General features: G+C 44.1%; 1 protein-coding gene across 4 annotated transcripts in view; it reads left to right on the plus strand.

Moving 5' to 3' along the window:
- macf1b (microtubule actin crosslinking factor 1b) overlaps nt 1-14748 on the plus strand; it is a 28030-nt gene extending 13282 nt beyond the window's left edge. For all 4 annotated transcript variants that reach the window (XM_076012718.1, XM_076012715.1, XM_076012717.1 and 1 more), the window contains 35 exons: nt 85-244; nt 343-427; nt 672-916; nt 1479-1598; nt 1693-1800; nt 2000-2218; nt 2542-2745; nt 2834-3065; nt 3299-3525; nt 3614-3736; nt 3815-3916; nt 4025-4126; nt 4293-4457; nt 4555-4710; nt 4855-5052; nt 5521-5649; nt 5747-5917; nt 6490-6645; nt 6731-6937; nt 7117-7236; nt 7309-7478; nt 7575-7734; nt 7874-8068; nt 8279-8404; nt 8668-8811; nt 8929-9117; nt 10128-10242; nt 10338-10504; nt 10606-10768; nt 11188-11342; nt 11438-11512; nt 11978-12095; nt 12261-12406; nt 12826-12946; nt 13073-14748. In XM_076012718.1, coding sequence (XP_075868833.1) covers nt 85-244; nt 343-427; nt 672-916; nt 1479-1598; nt 1693-1800; nt 2000-2218; nt 2542-2745; nt 2834-3065; nt 3299-3525; nt 3614-3736; nt 3815-3916; nt 4025-4126; nt 4293-4457; nt 4555-4710; nt 4855-5052; nt 5521-5649; nt 5747-5917; nt 6490-6645; nt 6731-6937; nt 7117-7236; nt 7309-7478; nt 7575-7734; nt 7874-8068; nt 8279-8404; nt 8668-8811; nt 8929-9117; nt 10128-10242; nt 10338-10504; nt 10606-10768; nt 11188-11342; nt 11438-11512; nt 11978-12095; nt 12261-12406; nt 12826-12946; nt 13073-13110 — 5311 coding nt within the window. In that variant the 3' untranslated portion in view covers nt 13111-14748. The remainder of the gene's footprint in view (nt 1-84; nt 245-342; nt 428-671; nt 917-1478; nt 1599-1692; nt 1801-1999; nt 2219-2541; nt 2746-2833; nt 3066-3298; nt 3526-3613; nt 3737-3814; nt 3917-4024; nt 4127-4292; nt 4458-4554; nt 4711-4854; nt 5053-5520; nt 5650-5746; nt 5918-6489; nt 6646-6730; nt 6938-7116; nt 7237-7308; nt 7479-7574; nt 7735-7873; nt 8069-8278; nt 8405-8667; nt 8812-8928; nt 9118-10127; nt 10243-10337; nt 10505-10605; nt 10769-11187; nt 11343-11437; nt 11513-11977; nt 12096-12260; nt 12407-12825; nt 12947-13072) is intronic.
- The last annotated feature ends 1187 nt before the right edge of the window (nt 14749-15935 follow it).

A 15935-nucleotide genomic window follows, 5' to 3' on the forward strand; every position in this document is an offset into this window, starting at 1 on the left:
TGTTTTTTAAGCAATGGTACTAAATTACTTGCAGTGGTTTGCTTTTACTGTGTGACAACAGTCCACTTGTCGTCTAATTGACAGGAGAGCCAGTCTGGAGCTCATTTTGCCCATGGCCCAGCTCTTCCAGGATGGAGTGGATCGAATGCAGCAGTGGTTCATATCTACGGAGCAGGAACTAGCAGAGCTACGCAATGCAGAAAGAGTGATGTTGCATCTTACAGAGGCCACAGAGAGGGCCAAGGTTAGAAATATATGTGATTTAAGGGTACAGCATCGTAAACAAGCAAAAAAATAGATAAAAATGTTCTTCTTATTTGTTTTTTAAAATGTATATTTCAGGTTGTCGTTGAAGAGATTCAAATCAAATCTGCTGATCTTGGAGAAATACAGAAATCAGGACAGGATCTGATGAAAGCACTTTCAGGTAATGTTTCACTTTACAGTGGAAGACAAGGAACACACAGTAACTCAGGTTATAAAAATGTTAGTTTTCACCCAATGGATGCATCCTGTAAAATGTTTATTTGTAAACATCCCAATGGTAATAGCAACCGTTGCAGTGCTTGCTAATCTGCTAGAAAAACTATAATAACAACAGGCCTATAATCTCTTACAATACGTTCACGAGAATGTAGCTCTTACCCTGCTGCCGATGTTTTTCGCTTCAGAGGAGGAAGCCCAGCAGGTGCAAGAGAAGATGGACGCCTTGCGCATCCGTTGCTCCGTGCTGAGTCTCAGCAGTCTGGATGTACTGCAGAGGCTGGAGCAGGCCCTGGAGGCCTCCAGCCGCTGCACCTCAAGCCAGGAGGACCTCCACCTGTGGCTGGGCCGCATTGAGAGGGAGCTCCTGGGGGCTGCAGGAGCGCAGACGCATGCTGGGGATGCAGTATTATGTGCAGCTGAGAGACAGAGGGTACAAGAAATAGCTTTAATATTGTTGAAAACATTTTTCAGCGAATTCAGCATAAGCATTTATACAATTGTTATTACATTACATTACATCATTTTCATTTTTTGCTTATTTTTATTATTTATTTTTTTGTTATTTTCACTTTTATATGTACTTGTTTGTTATAGTTTTGTTTTATATTTTACCCTTTTTTAACGCTAAAACACAATATTGCCAAAAAGGTGTTGTCCTATGTGGTTTAACATCCCAATGCTGTCAAGGTGCCCATTTTAAAATTCATTATCTACTGAAGCAAAAAGCCGCGTTGCAGAGTACAGTAGAGCGAAACAGACTCATGCCAGACGTGCACTGAATTTCAATAGTGCTGTAAAGCTTTGCTGGGGGTCCAACCCTCACCCAGAATAACCCAGAATTAGACGCTCAGTGCGGAAAGAAATACAGTGGCACCATTGTCTCCTTTACAAGTCAGTCTACCATCAAAATGATTTCATGCTGTTCCTTCAGTAAATCCTGCATAATGTCTCATTAAGTGCCGTTTTGTAAGGACTCTGCTGTATTTTCTCAGCTGGAGCAGGCAGTGGTGAAGGAGATGGCTTGGTTCAGAGACACGGCTCTGGGTCTTGAAAAGATGAAAACCATTCATCTGGTTCCGGAAATGATAGCGGAACAGCTCTACGAACAGAAGGTGAGGTCACACTCACTTCTTTGCTGAAAACAGGGGGATGTTTTAGAGAGGAGGTTGAAAGAAAAGAGTATTTTTCGTGTTTGTTCCCGGGCAGATTTTGGCCGTCGAGATTCTCCAACACAGGTTCAACATTGAGAAGATGGTGAAGATTGCTGAAATTCTCATGACGTACAGCGATGAAGGAGAGGGCAGCGATTTAAGGGTATTTTAAGCTTTCATTTTTGCATATTCTTTTCCACAATGTAAATTAATATGCTTAAAGTTGGAATGCACAATTGTTTTATAGAGCTTAACATACCAATTTTGTAGTACCTTAGTATCTGATAGTGATGAAAATCGCCCCTTCAAGCTAAACGAGAACACTTAAGTTCTGCTTTTCCTTCCTTCTGTTTTCTTGACAGACCCCATTGGAGGCCTTACAGGAACAATGCAACACCGCCTCAGCTACCAACTCCCATGTGGTCCTGCAACTGGAGCATGCTCAGTCGCTTCTCCTCCAGTTCTCCGAGAGCCTCGCTGAGGTTTCACCCTGGCTTGAGGAAACTCAGACCCTCGTTGGCCAGCTCTCAATGAGCACAGTTAGCTACGAGGCATTTCGTGAACAACAGGACCTTTTACAGGTAGAAGAAAAAAAGACTCTCCTTTTTTTCCCCCTTTGTCTCCTTTTTGTTTGGCTTCACAAAGAAGTCTTTTGAGATTTCTGCAATCTGCCACCAGATTCATCCAGAAAAATGATCCCTTTTGTCCGGAGGTAGTTGACCTTATAGATATAAGATAATCCCTCCTGACTGGGGCATTGCTCCACACATGTCCTTAGGTCTGACTGACCATTAGAACGTACACAGTTTGATTCTTCATTAATTGCCCCTGCTGCTGCGGTTACTGAACTAAAATGGATGTTTCGACTTGGAAGTCACCATTTCTCCTCTTTCGCCATTTCAAGGGTCTGAGGGAGTCTATCGCAGAGCACCGGCCTCTGATTGCACGCTTGTGCTCTTTGGCCAAGCGTTTGTCAGAGCTCAACCCCACTGAAGGTGAAGAGTTCTGCCAAAAGGCTGCAGAAGCTGAGGAACAGCACAAGGCCATCAGAGAGAGGGTCAGACAGACTGCCATTGTCCTCGAAGAGTCGCTGCCTCGCTTCGCTCAGGTAACAACACAGGCCGCTGCAGAAATTGCTCCCAAAACTTGCCTAGAGACGCAAAAGAACAGTTGAACACATTCTCCTGCACCTGCAGCTGAACGAGAGGACGACCCTCCTCAAAGAGAGTCTTGAGAGGCTTCGCAGCCGTTTACAGGCTCCGAGCCCTCTTCAGTGCCTCACTCCGAGGATCCAGGAGCAGCTGCACGACAACAAGCACACCCTGGCGGAGCTTTCCAAGCTGGAGCTGGGCCTCAGCAGTGTCAAAGCACAGGCGAATGATCTGGTGGCGAACACCCAGGCAAATGGTGATGGGTCCGTAGGCACAGGTAATGCACCACCTTTTGTAATAGAAGGGAATGGGAATAAAGATACAGATGTATGTTTCAGTATGTTTCAGAGACACAAAACAGCTGTGGTTTAATTTGAAAAAAAGCAAATAAAACTATTTTTAAGTTTAAGTACCAAGGAAGGTGGGCATATTGGGCCACAGCATTTCTACAATTACCAATGAAGGAAATTTTATCCTAAACTAACTTGTTCTTATATCTGCTGATGTCAGCAATTCAAGAGCGCGTGTCCAACCTTTCCCAAATGTGGAACGAGACCCAGTCTCAGGCTCAGGAGAGGGAAGCCTGGCTACTGAAACTCCTGGATTTATCCTTAAAGTTCTGGAGTGACATCAGCGATGTCACGGCTGCTCTGGCTGAATCTCAGCAAGCAGTTCTGGATCTAAATGCTAGTCAGACAGACTCCGAAACAATCCGCCAAAGCCTTGAAACCATGCAGGTTTGTCTGGAAACTTTTCAGAAATCTACACAAACTGCATACACCATAAAGGATAACACAGAACCCTTTCCATTCCTTTGCCCTTCAGACTCTCAGGGAGGACGTTGACAGCTTACAGGTGGATCTTGACACCTTGGGGCTTTTGGGAATGGAACTTATGTCAGCATGCGGGGATATAGACAAACCAGATGTGACAAAGAGTCTTGATGAAGTGAGTCGAAGAATTAAATCAAAAAAATTAACTTGAGGTCATGACATCGCGTTGGCTAACTTAAATGTCTCTGTGAAGCTTTATTGCACTTGGAACAACCTGAGCAAAGTGTGGACTGATTGCAACAAGAAGCTGGAGGAGTCCCTGCAGATGGCTCTGCAGTATCAAGACACAATGCAGGTGTGTGTCCAAAAATGGTTATATAAACCTGATTTATCGACAGTGTTACATGTTTTCATGCCTTCCTGCGAACAAGTGCAGCATAACCCAAACGTTGTTTACTTGCAGGGTCTCTTTGAGTGGTTGAAGTCAGCTGAGCTCAGATCCACTGAGGAGTTCATGGTTGGAACTGACCTGGAATCAGTCAAAGGGCAGCTGTGTGATCTCAAGGTGAGTTTCTGTTTGCACTGAAGTGCAATAATGTCTGTTCAAACTGATGATGGCATCATAGAGAGAATCACTTCTTTTTTTGGTTTGATCATTGGGATATACCCTAACAAAACATAAGTCCAGTTGTGGTGGTTGTAATTCACCTCTCCTGTTTATGTTTTCTCAGGGATTCAAGCGAGAACTTTACCAGAAGAAAATCGAGATAGAAAGCCTGAACCATCGCTTTGTGTGCCGGCTGTCACCAGGCTCGGAGCGTCCAGGCTCCATCTCACCCCTGTGTGACTTCAGGCAGCGCTGGGACAGCTTGGAGTCAGAAACTGTTGGCAGACAGGTGGGAATGTAAAGAGTTTCCCTCATTTAGAAAAAGAAAACTGTTAAAAAGTCATAGCTATCTACAAATATATGTATATATTCATACCTTCCACTAGCATCAACTGGAGTGCGCGCTACTGGGTCTGGGTCAGTTCCAAAACACACTGGATGAGCTCCACACGTGGCTCTCCAGGACTGCCGACCAACTGCAGGGCAGCCAGCCAATCAGCATCGACCTGCAGGCCTGTGAAATCGAACTGGCCAAACACAAGGTTTGTGGTGACGTTAATGCAGTACAGTATGTCTAGCAAATCATTTTAGGTAACTGCTAACATTTTAGGCTAAAAGAGAAGAATAAGATTCATCTGATTTTAGGCACAACATTTTATGTATTTCTGATCTTTTCACTCTTCAAGGTGTTGCGTAACGATGTCATGTCACATGTTCGCACCATGGAGTCCCTGAACCAGGCGGGCAGAGCCCTGCTTGAGGTGGGGTCTGGGGACAGCCCCCATGGTCTGCAGTCGCGGCTGGAGCAACTCAACGACAGCTGGGAGTTTGTCCGCTGTGAGACGGAACGCAGGCAGCTGGAGCTGGAGAACAGGCTGAGTCAGGTGGGGAGTCCATCCAGTTCTCCGCTGAGTTACACCTGCTACCAACGTGACAAAGTTTTAATGTAGTGGCGCAACGCTTGGATAGCTCCATGCTTTGTTGTCGTTGTGTGACGGCGCCCCCTTGTGTTTATAGCTAAGGCGGAAAAGACTTATGAAAGTCGCTTTTACTGCCATTTGCCATGGAACAATGACAACCAAAGTGGACAGTCTTTGTTTTGGGTTCATCTTTATCTACCTTTAGTTACTCTGACTTCCTCCCAACAATACATGCATGCTTGGTTAATTGGAGACTTGTAGTTATGTTGAGGACAGTTGTACGTCTCTCTGTACTGGTCTTGTGATAAAACAGGCATTTCTTTCCCCATGTTGTCCCACACTTTCACTCTATGAATGCTTGGATAGGCTCTAGCGCATGCCAATTTTACGCACAGGTAAGTAAAAACAAGTTGCTCTCTTTTTATCATATAGGTACAAGACGTCACAATGGAGATTCAGGATCTTCTGCAGTGGCTGGAGAACACTGACCTGAGGCTGTCCTCCTCCAAAACCACTTGGGGAATGCCCGACTCTGCAAGTGAAAGGCTCATTGCGCACTTGGTAAAGTCGGACGCAGCTTCTGTACTGACCGCATTGACAAGATGATCAAGTATCCAACAGATACACTAAATCCTGCCTGTCTTTTCACTTGCAAAAGGAGTTGTGCACTGAGATGGACTCAAAGCTCCACACGTACACGGATGTGAAGAACGCCGTCAACAGGATGCTGGAGAGCAGCAACGTGGTCCGCGGCTCGAGCACTGAGCACAGCTTGTCTATCCTTGAGCAGAAATGGGCATCCGTGTACAGCAAAATCCAGGAGCGGAAGGTCATGCATTTTTCTTACAGATGTCAATTGACCTCTATTCAAACGCTACGTGTAATCTGGTAAAAGTGAAGGTCGCACATACAAGACAGTGTAATGAAGCTTTTGAGATGACAAATTGTAACATGCTTAGAACATGGAACATGATCAATGAACTTTCAGAAAGGATGATGCTTAGAATAGCAATACTGACACACTTGTACTTAACTACAAGCTAAAAGTGTTTTAGTTTACTTCTTCAAGGAGGGAACAGGACCACTTAATGTAACTTAATGTGAATTTTTCTTTGGTACCATGTCCCTGTCTGGAAGGGATAAAAACAAGGCAGCCCACTTGGGAGGAGGTTTTGTCAAAACAAACATGGGAGAGGTATCAGTGTGGTATCAGTTCCCCTAGTGACATCACAAGCTGATTTTGTTGTTGTTTTTTTAGCTTCCTATTTTCTGACATGGGGACGCAGCAAATAAGGAAATTACAGACTTTTCAAGATGCAGAAAAAAAACCGAAAAGTTTGCGTAATACGATGATGTGATTAAACTGGAGTCCTGCACCGTCCTCCCTCTCTCATCCAACAGGCAAAATTGACAGAGGGACTGAGCCTTGCCAAAGATTTCCACAGCAGCATCCAGGAACTTCTCCTGAAGATGAACAAGTGTGAAGAGTCTATTGGTCTTCTTCCTGCTCCCAGCTTTGTTCTGGATACAGTTTGCTCTCAGCTACAGGACCACAGGGTAGGCATTTTCACACTCTGATCTCAGATTACCCCCTTGATGAGAATTAGTCCGCTTACTGTCTGTCTGTCTGTCTGTCTGTCAGATTTTGCTGAGTGAGGTGAACGATTACGGTGAGGTGAAGAACTCAGTGGAGAACACGGCTCACAGGCTCACCGAGATGAGCAGGAAGGAGGACTGTGACGTCATCCATAACCTGATCATGGCCGTCCAGGACCGCTACAAGAAGCTCCAGCAGCGTGTAGCAGAGAGAGGCAGAATGCTGGAGGAAGTCAAGAAGAGTTCCAGACAGGTATAGGGTTATTTTTTTCTTAAATTCAGATTGAAGGCACATTTCCAGGACCTTCTAATAACTGCGTATTAATAACTACCGTTCTCAGTCTAGATTCATATCCTCTTTAAATCGTCTTTGCCTTTGTCTTACCCTATCTGTGGGTCGAATTCATACCTGTCTCATATGGCACATTTCAGTTCAATGAATCATGGCGCCTCCTACTGGACTGGATGACGGAGGTGGAGCAGACATTGGACACACATAAAGAGATTGCCGTATCCCACGAGGAGATCAAGCAGCAGCTGACTGAGCAGAAGGTGCAGTAGCCAATGCAACGGGCCTAACTTGGTGCTAGATAGTTTCACCCACACTTTTTAATTGGTCATCAGGAATTCCAGAAGCTTCTGAGGTCAAAGAGGCCCATGTATGAAGCCACGTCAAAGAACGGACGCAACCTCCACGAGAGGGCCCAGACCAGCCACGACAGGCAGCACCTGGAAAATCTACTGGCTGAACTCAAAGACACGTGGGACACCGTCAGTGGCAAGTCCATGGAGAGGTAGGACACTGCTATGGTAATGGTGATGCATCCTCTGAGAGACAAATGCAGCTTTTCCATGTTTATCCAGCGCTTGTATTTTTTTGCACCTCTCAGGCAGCACAAGTTGGAGGAAGCGCTGCTGTTCTCTGGAAGGTTCACCGACGCCCTGCAGGCCTTGAATGACTGGCTGTACAGAGCCGAACCCCAGCTGGCCGATGATGTTCCCGTTGGTGGAGACAAAGACATGGTGCACAACCTGATAGACAAACACAAGGTAGTGACGACAGAAGTGGTCATAGAGATGATGTACTGTTTACGTAGTTTGCTTCTTCTTCTTCTTCTTCTTCTTCTTCTTCTTCTTCTGTTTATAGCCTGTAAAAGCTAGCTTTTTATTTTTTTTCTTTCCCTCCTAGGCTTTCCAGAAGGAACTAGGGAAGCGAGCTGGGTGCATTCGGACCCTGAAGAGGTCTGTGAGGGACCTGACCCGAAGCAGTACGGCTGATGCCCACTGGCTGCAGGAGCAGATGGATGAACTGGAGTGCCGCTGGGAGGCCGTGTGCAAACTGTCAGTCAGCAAGCAGGACAGGCTCGAGGCTGCGCTTCAGCAGGTGGATGGATGGATGGATGGATGGATGGATGGATGGATGGATGGATGGATTGATGGATGTTTAATGGATGGATGGATGGTTGGATGGGTGGGTGGAGGGATGCATGGATGGATGGATGAGTAGATGGATGAATGGTTGAGTAGATGGATGGATGGATGGACGGACGGACAGATGGATTGCCAGATAACCTGTGTGTATTTCTGCTCTCAGGCGGAAAAGTTTGACGGCCTTGTCCACTCCTTCATGGAGTGCCTCGCTGAGGCAGAGAGGGTCCTGAAGTATGGGGTGATACCGGAGGAGGAGGACACTCTCAGGGCTTTCCACAAGCAGCACAAGGTCAGCAAAGTGTGATGCGTAACCCCTCTTTTTCACCCTGCGGGGTCTGCTGCAAAACAACAAGCAGTATTACCCTTGATTGGGTTGTTAAGCAGGTTGGATGTGAACGTAAGCTTAAACCCATCCAAACAGTCAAAGGAAAACTGCTTTTGTAGTAAACTTGTAGTGAATGGATCCATGTTGTTTCAATGCCACACAGACAAGGACTCAATACACATGGGATTGAATTGCTTGACATGTTATTTTCTTTGCCCCTTTGAAAGGAATCGATGGAAGCTTTGCAGAGTCAGGCAACAGAGTTGCAGAACATTCACTGTCTGGGTGAGCAGATCTTGGCCTCCTGTCACCCAGACTCCATAATCACTCTCAAGTCTTGGATCAGTGTCACCAAAACCCGCTACGAGGAGGTGCGTGCCTGCACAAAATGACAAAGATATATTTTAAAAAAAAATGTTTTTGAAAAGAAACAAAAAAAGGCTTTAATTGGACAAAATCTGAAAGGGAAGTCTGTTCTTCCTGCTCAGGTTCAGACGTGGGCTCAGCAGCAGGGTCAGAAGATCCAGGGCAGTCTGGCAGCACTGGAGGAAGAGAGGGAGGAAATTCAGAGGCTCCTGGATTGGATCTCGTCAGCGGAGGAGTCCCTCACCATCAGAGACCAGGAACCTTTGGCGGAGAGCACAGAGCAGATCCAGGAAGTTATCGAGCAGCACTTGGTACGACTTTTTCTCCACTTCACTGACTTTCTTTATCTTACTTTTAACTGCACCCCAGGGACTGCTTACAAGTTTGGCTTTGTTGCCTGTGTGCTAAGAAAACCTGCCAAGCGAGGTGTGCATGCACTCAGTGATGGTTGAAGGTGGGGTTTTACTTTACAGTTAAATCAACCTTTCAGTCCGCAAGTTAACACGACAAGCGAAACGTAATCGCAAGAAACATCAGTGTTGCATCTTATCATCATAACTAGATCGTGTTTTAGGCGTAGTCACCCAAAAGTTTTTTTTACAACTTCATGTGATGAACTATGTCACCTTTAGTCACATTGTGAGTAATCACGTGTGTATCAATCACTCAATCAAATTTTATTTGTACAGCGCTAAATCACATCCAAAGATGTCTCAAAGCGCTTTGTACAATCAGAGAAAAAGGAACCAACCAGAGCCAGCAAAGTGCGTCAGTGGCCAGGAAAAACTCCCCTGTGGGAAGAAACCTAGAGCAGATCCATACTCCAGAGGGCCGTCATCTGCCTCTGACCAGATACATTGACTTAGTGTGTATTCTTGCTGCATTCTTGTCGCGTTTGGTGTGAACACGCCTCTCGAGTTGAAGTGTTTTTAAATCCTTGTGAAAAACGTAACGTTTGCCGAACTTATTTTTGAGACAACTGGCATTGTGTGGATGAGTCATTTTGCCCTCCTCTAATTTCAGTTCCCCACAGGCTGCTCTTTCTGTTTTCTTTCCCTTTCATATTTGAAGGCATTGCTCCAAACGTAGATATGCTGTCATGTTTGTTTTCTAAATCAATGACGACGTTGACCAGCCTTTGCTTTGTCGCAAAATATTCACATTTGTGCGCTAATTACTCTGTTCATGATACATTTTATTTACACAAGTAAACATGCGGTGACCATCTGATGTCGAGCTCGATTACAGTGAAACTGTCCTTTACTTCCCAAATCAAGAAGGATCGTTGCTGCCACTGCATTACTCCATTTCTTCTCCTCAGGTTTTCATGGATGAGTTAAATAAAAAGTTTCCAGAGGTTGAACGTGCCACAAAGTCCTGCAAGCACAAGAGGGTTTCAAAACCGACGATCTCCCCCAGCAAACGGCCGCTGACAAGTACGTCTTTCAAGGCGTGATTTAAGATCTTTGTGGTAAAGCTAGAATCTCGAAAAGCTCCTCTCTGATCTCTATGTTGATTCCTCTCCACTCAGAGAGGAGGAGCAACCTGAAGATGCAGCCTGCTGTCCCAGTTCCCCTGGAGCACCTTGAACCCCACACCCCAGAGCTCAGTCAGCTGATCAGTCAGTGGCAGAAACTCTGGCTGCTGGCTGTGGCCAGACAGAAACACCTGGAGCAACACCAGCAAGCGCTCAAAGAGGTTCATGCGCTTTTATTTTATTTATTCCCCCCCAAAAAAATCTTCCTCTCTAACCCATTGCTTGTATACTAACGCTAATGCTGCATTCTTTTTTCCAACAGATGGAAGAATTTGCAAACTTTGACTTCAATATCTGGCGAAAGCGTTACATGCAGTGGATCAGCCACCTGAAGTCGCGGATCTTGGACGTGTTCCGCAGTATCGACCGGGACCAGGACGGACGCATCAGCCACAGGGAGTTCATCGATTACGTCCTTGCCTCTAGTAAGAGCCAAATGTTACGCATTGGTTTTGAAATGAGCATTAAATTAGATTATCAATGCATAATTCTATTCCTGACCAATACCAACATCCGATATTGTGTGTTGCCGACAACCAATACTACCGATTTTTAAATTCTGTTTTTTTTTTTTTTGTATTTTTGTATTTTCTGAGAGCTGGTGGCTCGTTTTCTGTACTTTTCTGTTGACTTGACTCACCCATGAGCAAGCAAAGGAAGAGCAAGAAAGAAACAAGGCACAGATAGAGAAAACAAAGTTTTTTCACTGAGTGATTTTTGCTGATGTTTGCTGATGTATTTTCAACTTCATTACACATCCATAAAATGCAAGCATTTTGAAATGGTGAATTAACAGGCTTGAGAAATTATGTCATTACATCATATCAAATTTCCCCTTGTGTAGAATTTCCCACAAACTCGCTGGAGATGAATGCGGTGGCAAACATCTTTGACATGAACAGTGACGGTTTCATTGACTACTATGAGTTTGTGAGCGCTCTTCACCCTAGCAGAGACCCCTATAGGAAAACACTGGACGCCGACCAAATCAATGAGGAGGTGAGAATTTCGCAGTGCATGCGGATAGTTTGACGTTCACATATATATCCTGACACGCTTGACATTCATTCTCCACTGCTTCACCCTTTTTTAAGGTGAGTCGACAGGTTTCACAGTGCAACTGTCCCAAGAGGTTCCAAGTGGAGCAAATAAGTGCCAACAGATACAGGGTGAGTCATTTTTATTAAGTGCATTTATTCACAGTATGTAGAATCTTAACGGGGTACTTCAACATTTTGGCAAATTTGCCTGTTGAGGATGTACATTCCCTCTAATCACCAGTGCCTGTTGTTTTGAGATCTGGGAGATTAAGATTATGTGATTGAGGGTTTTCAAGAGAAACACATAGCTGCAACTACTTTCCAAACATACCTGCTGGGCAGGGTGATTTCAAAAGCATATGTTTAGTGTGGCTATTCCCTTTCCACTGTCATGAAAACAACAGATGCTGGTAATGAAAGAGAATGTACCTACTCATAGGACTGTAGGGATTATGGCAATAGACAAATTGGGAAAATTGCCAAACTTTACCCCTAAAGATTTATTAGAATGTCAGTCAGATTTAAGAGGACGACAACTTGAAGTGCTTCAACAAGTTGTTGAACAGCTATAAACTGCAATTTATTGTCCTGCAGTTTGGAGATTCCCAACAGCTGCGAATGGTCCGTATCCTGCGCAGCACCTTGATGGTCCGGGTGGGAGGGGGCTGGACCGCTCTGGATGAGTTCCTGGTTAAGAACGATCCCTGCAGAGGTGCCAATTCACAATGCTCTTCACTATTTTCTTGCAAAAAAAAAAAAAAAAACAAAACTTTTATGACATTCTGACATTTTTTCAACATTTGACATATTATTTTATCATTTTATGCCACACTTTTCGAAAGTTTCCCCTCAAATTCCTGCTGTGCCCCCCCAACAGTGAAAGGCAGGACCAACCTGAAGATCAAGGAGAAGTACCTGTCCCCTGGAGGAAGCACCTCGAAAGGTCTCACTGTTAGTCGATCCAACTCAAGCCTGAGCCTCTACAGCAGTGCCTCTGCCCCCACCAGCCCCATGACACGCAAGGTAAGGAAGCTTTTGAGTGTGAATTCAATAAAAGAGGTTTTTGAATTTTGAAGTTTCATGGCTCGCGTTTCGAGTCTAACCGTGAAGACGCTGCATTATACTTAAATGTGATAAGGACAATACCTAAATCCAATGGTCACACTCATTTATGGCTCACTGTTGCATTCTACTGGCTGCCTGGTTGGCACAACGAAGCACATTTTGGAACTGGAATTAACATTAGTGTTTGAGTACTTTGCTACTGCTACTTGTGGCCTTCCTTGGCCACAGGAGAGTAGACATACTGTATGTATGTATGGGGGTTAGAGATGGATGAAAAAATGAAGTTTCTGTAAATTCTTGTCTTTTGCTATGAATTGCTGAATAAAAGTCACTGTAAAAATAATTACCTTAGTATTCTTCATTCAATGTCGTTTTAGGCGTTACTTCGAAGAAGTTTTTCTGGAGACCGCTGCATCCGTCCCAGGAGCTCCATCGCCGCTTTGGAGTCCGACCTCCAGTTTGTCACAGCGTGTGAGGACAACCTTCCCTCGCCACCAGGTGAGACAAGTGAACTCAGCTGCCTCGAGGGAAACCTGCCATGGACCAACGGCAGCTCTCGCAAACAACCAAAGTAACACGTGACTCTAGCTGGTGATTCATCCCTCTGTCTGTTTATGCATCCAGTGTGTCCTCCAGATGAAGCTGAGAAGCTGCCCACATGATCACTCCTGGCCCTGAGCACTGTGTGCTTGCTGCAGCAGCGAACCCAAACACAGCCTCGGGACCCCAAAACAAGAGCGATAAGCAGAAGTGGTCAAAAACAAAAGCTGTCAGGGACGGTGAAGTACAGCAAAGGTCGCCTGGGGTGATGCTCAAGGGTCTGTAACTGTGAGCGAATATCAACGTTTTCTCTGTCCTGAAAGTTGAAGGAGTTCAGTCCAGAAGCCAGATAAAAGTTTTTGTTTGTCTCCTGTTGCATTTCATTCAGTAGCATCTGACTATGTAGAGAGTAGGTCCAGGAAATGTTCTGCATGAATCCGTATTGCATGAGAACCAGAAACGTACTCAAAGCAGATTTTTCTTTTCCAGCTTGTTGTTCCACTCTGGTTGTTAAAACGAGCAGGAGGCGGGCGACAGTGGCTGTTGTCAAACATACAGCAAAAGGCCATTTGTAGATGGTTTATAGCGGTGTCCCATATTAGCTTTTAAAAGATTTAATGAACCAAAACCATGCGTAAGTGAAGGGTCTGGTCTGCTGTCCTTCAACTTTAAGATATTTGACGGTGATGTTGTTGGCAGGACCACATCATTTTTGTCTTGATACCATTTTTTTTTTTTTTTTCAAATTCTATGTGTTTTGTTAATATTTACTCTGAAGGTGTTTGGGACACTGGAAACTGATCGTATCAATGCACTGACGTTGGACAAGTTGGGGTGATTAGTAGAGATTATTTTCTCAGGCCTGGTTCCTCCTTTGGATGTATGGATGCTTTTCTGTCTTTGCAGCGTTACTGTGATATGTAGTTCTTTTGACGTTGTACTTGATGGGAAAGTATGTTTGTCCAGCACATTTTTCTTTTCGTAAAAATGCACTTTTCTGTGTCCAGCTCTGAACAATTGGGCAATTTGAGATTTGGGACTGACTAAGAGGGCGGCCGCTTCATGAGACGGCACTGGAGGCCACGTCAGGACGTCTAGTTTAGCTTGCCATAAAATTCTACCTTCTTTTTTTCTGTATCTTTCCCCAAACGCAGTCCAATTCTACTTGTCTGCGTTTTAGAAATCGTATCCTGCTTATTTTTGGATTGTTCTCTACGACACAGTAAGCATGTATGTTCCTTTGTGAATCAGAAGAAACCAAAAGGCTCTGAAGCAACTGCAGCTTGACCATCGGTCTGCTGAACAGGCTGTAAGTGTTGCACGCCGCCTGGCCTTAACTCTGGTCTCACTAGAAAGCTTTCGATGATTTGCTGTTTACCATCAGCAGTGTCCCAGTACTGCGTATGTTACTCAACCTGTAGCTCATGTAGCTGATGTGCATTCTATGCATTTGTCTAAAGGACTCTTTTTGTAAATCTCTTCTTTCTTTTATACATATGTGAGAAGATGAAGTGTCTCTTTCTCCTTGCCTCAGTGCGTCATGTTTAAAAGAGGTTGCCATGTACTATACTGTAAACACGCAATAGCCTAAATTCTCTTCTATTGCTATGCACCCTGAACTTTCTGTACTGTAAATGTTTCTATGCCCAGCACTCATTCTGATGTCTAATTTAGAAAGAACAAAACTGTAGATGAGTGTCACTAATAATTTTACAGCAACTTGTTCAAAACACAAACCCTTTTGTAATAAAAAAGAAAAATAGTAATTGTGGTGATTGTCATAATTTCAGCCATTCAATTCCTGCAGATGGGTATTTTCACTTCATGTGACTCATGGCTAATGACTGACTAATACTCTGCAAGTATTGTAAAAAAAAACCCCACAAGTATTCACAAGACCATCAATGAACATGTTTCCATGCACAGCAATATTCCAGTATTAACGCAGTTCTATCAATATTAACTATACTCTTATGGATTTAACAACGTATAGAAGCGTTTGATCCTCCTTGGCAACTTTGATTTTGTTTAAAAACAAGAAAAGAGAGACGCGTGAATTAGGACGTCTCTTATGGAGTCAGAGTGTTTTAAAGACCAACAGCCAAAACACAAAGATAAATACGGCAGTAGAAGTGGTCCAAGTGTGAAGGCCTCAGTGGTGTGGCGGCGTCGTTCATGACAGCAAGTTTACGGTAGCTCAAATCCTGCCTGTTGCACAGCACATCAATTAACTCTAAGGAGGGTGGAGTGGTGCTAATCGTTTTACGGCAGTTCTAAAAGTGCCAAAATTCAATGAAAAAATACATTATTAAATAATTCATGTAAATTGAAATTTAATTGAAAGCTTATTTTTTTTAATTATATATGTTAAAAAAAAAAAGAAAATATAAATAGCAAAATCGATTTGGTTGTGTGTTCATTTACATAAGTGTGTCAAACCCGTGCTTTACAAAAGGTGGAGGATTTTTGAGAACCCTGCCAAAAACCTCCTGCTCTCTCCACGGATCCTCAGCTCAAGTTGCTCCCCTAAAGCTGCGCAAGTGAATCATTCATCCGACCGTACACGCAGTGCCAAAACACAGACCTGTTTGTTCAAAACAGAACCCAATAGCCTGCTTTATTTTCTCAAGAAATAAAGCAGGCTAATGTTTCTTCGATAAAAATACATATCATGTCTCCCACTCTCACGCTGACCTGGATTTCTTCCTTCAAAAACAAAACACTGTCTTGAGAGTGAATATTGGAGTCTTTCACCACTAACGACCCTAAATAAGAGGTCGTGTTACAATGGTGCGTTTATGCAATGTGTGAATATGAAAATCTGTTATTGATTTCAGAACAGGCTAAGATTGACAGCTACAATGACGTTTTCTGGTCTGGACAAGTTAAATAAATAATACCTATATAAACCTATATTAAGTTAAGACAGTTAAGTATTGAATGTGGT

Source organism: Nelusetta ayraudi, unplaced genomic scaffold (genome assembly GCF_046127955.1).
Source record: "Nelusetta ayraudi isolate G7.1 ecotype Tasmania unplaced genomic scaffold, CSIRO-AGI_Nayr_v1 ptg000136l, whole genome shotgun sequence".
In the NCBI taxonomy this organism is placed as follows: Eukaryota; Metazoa; Chordata; class Actinopteri; order Tetraodontiformes; family Monacanthidae; genus Nelusetta; species Nelusetta ayraudi.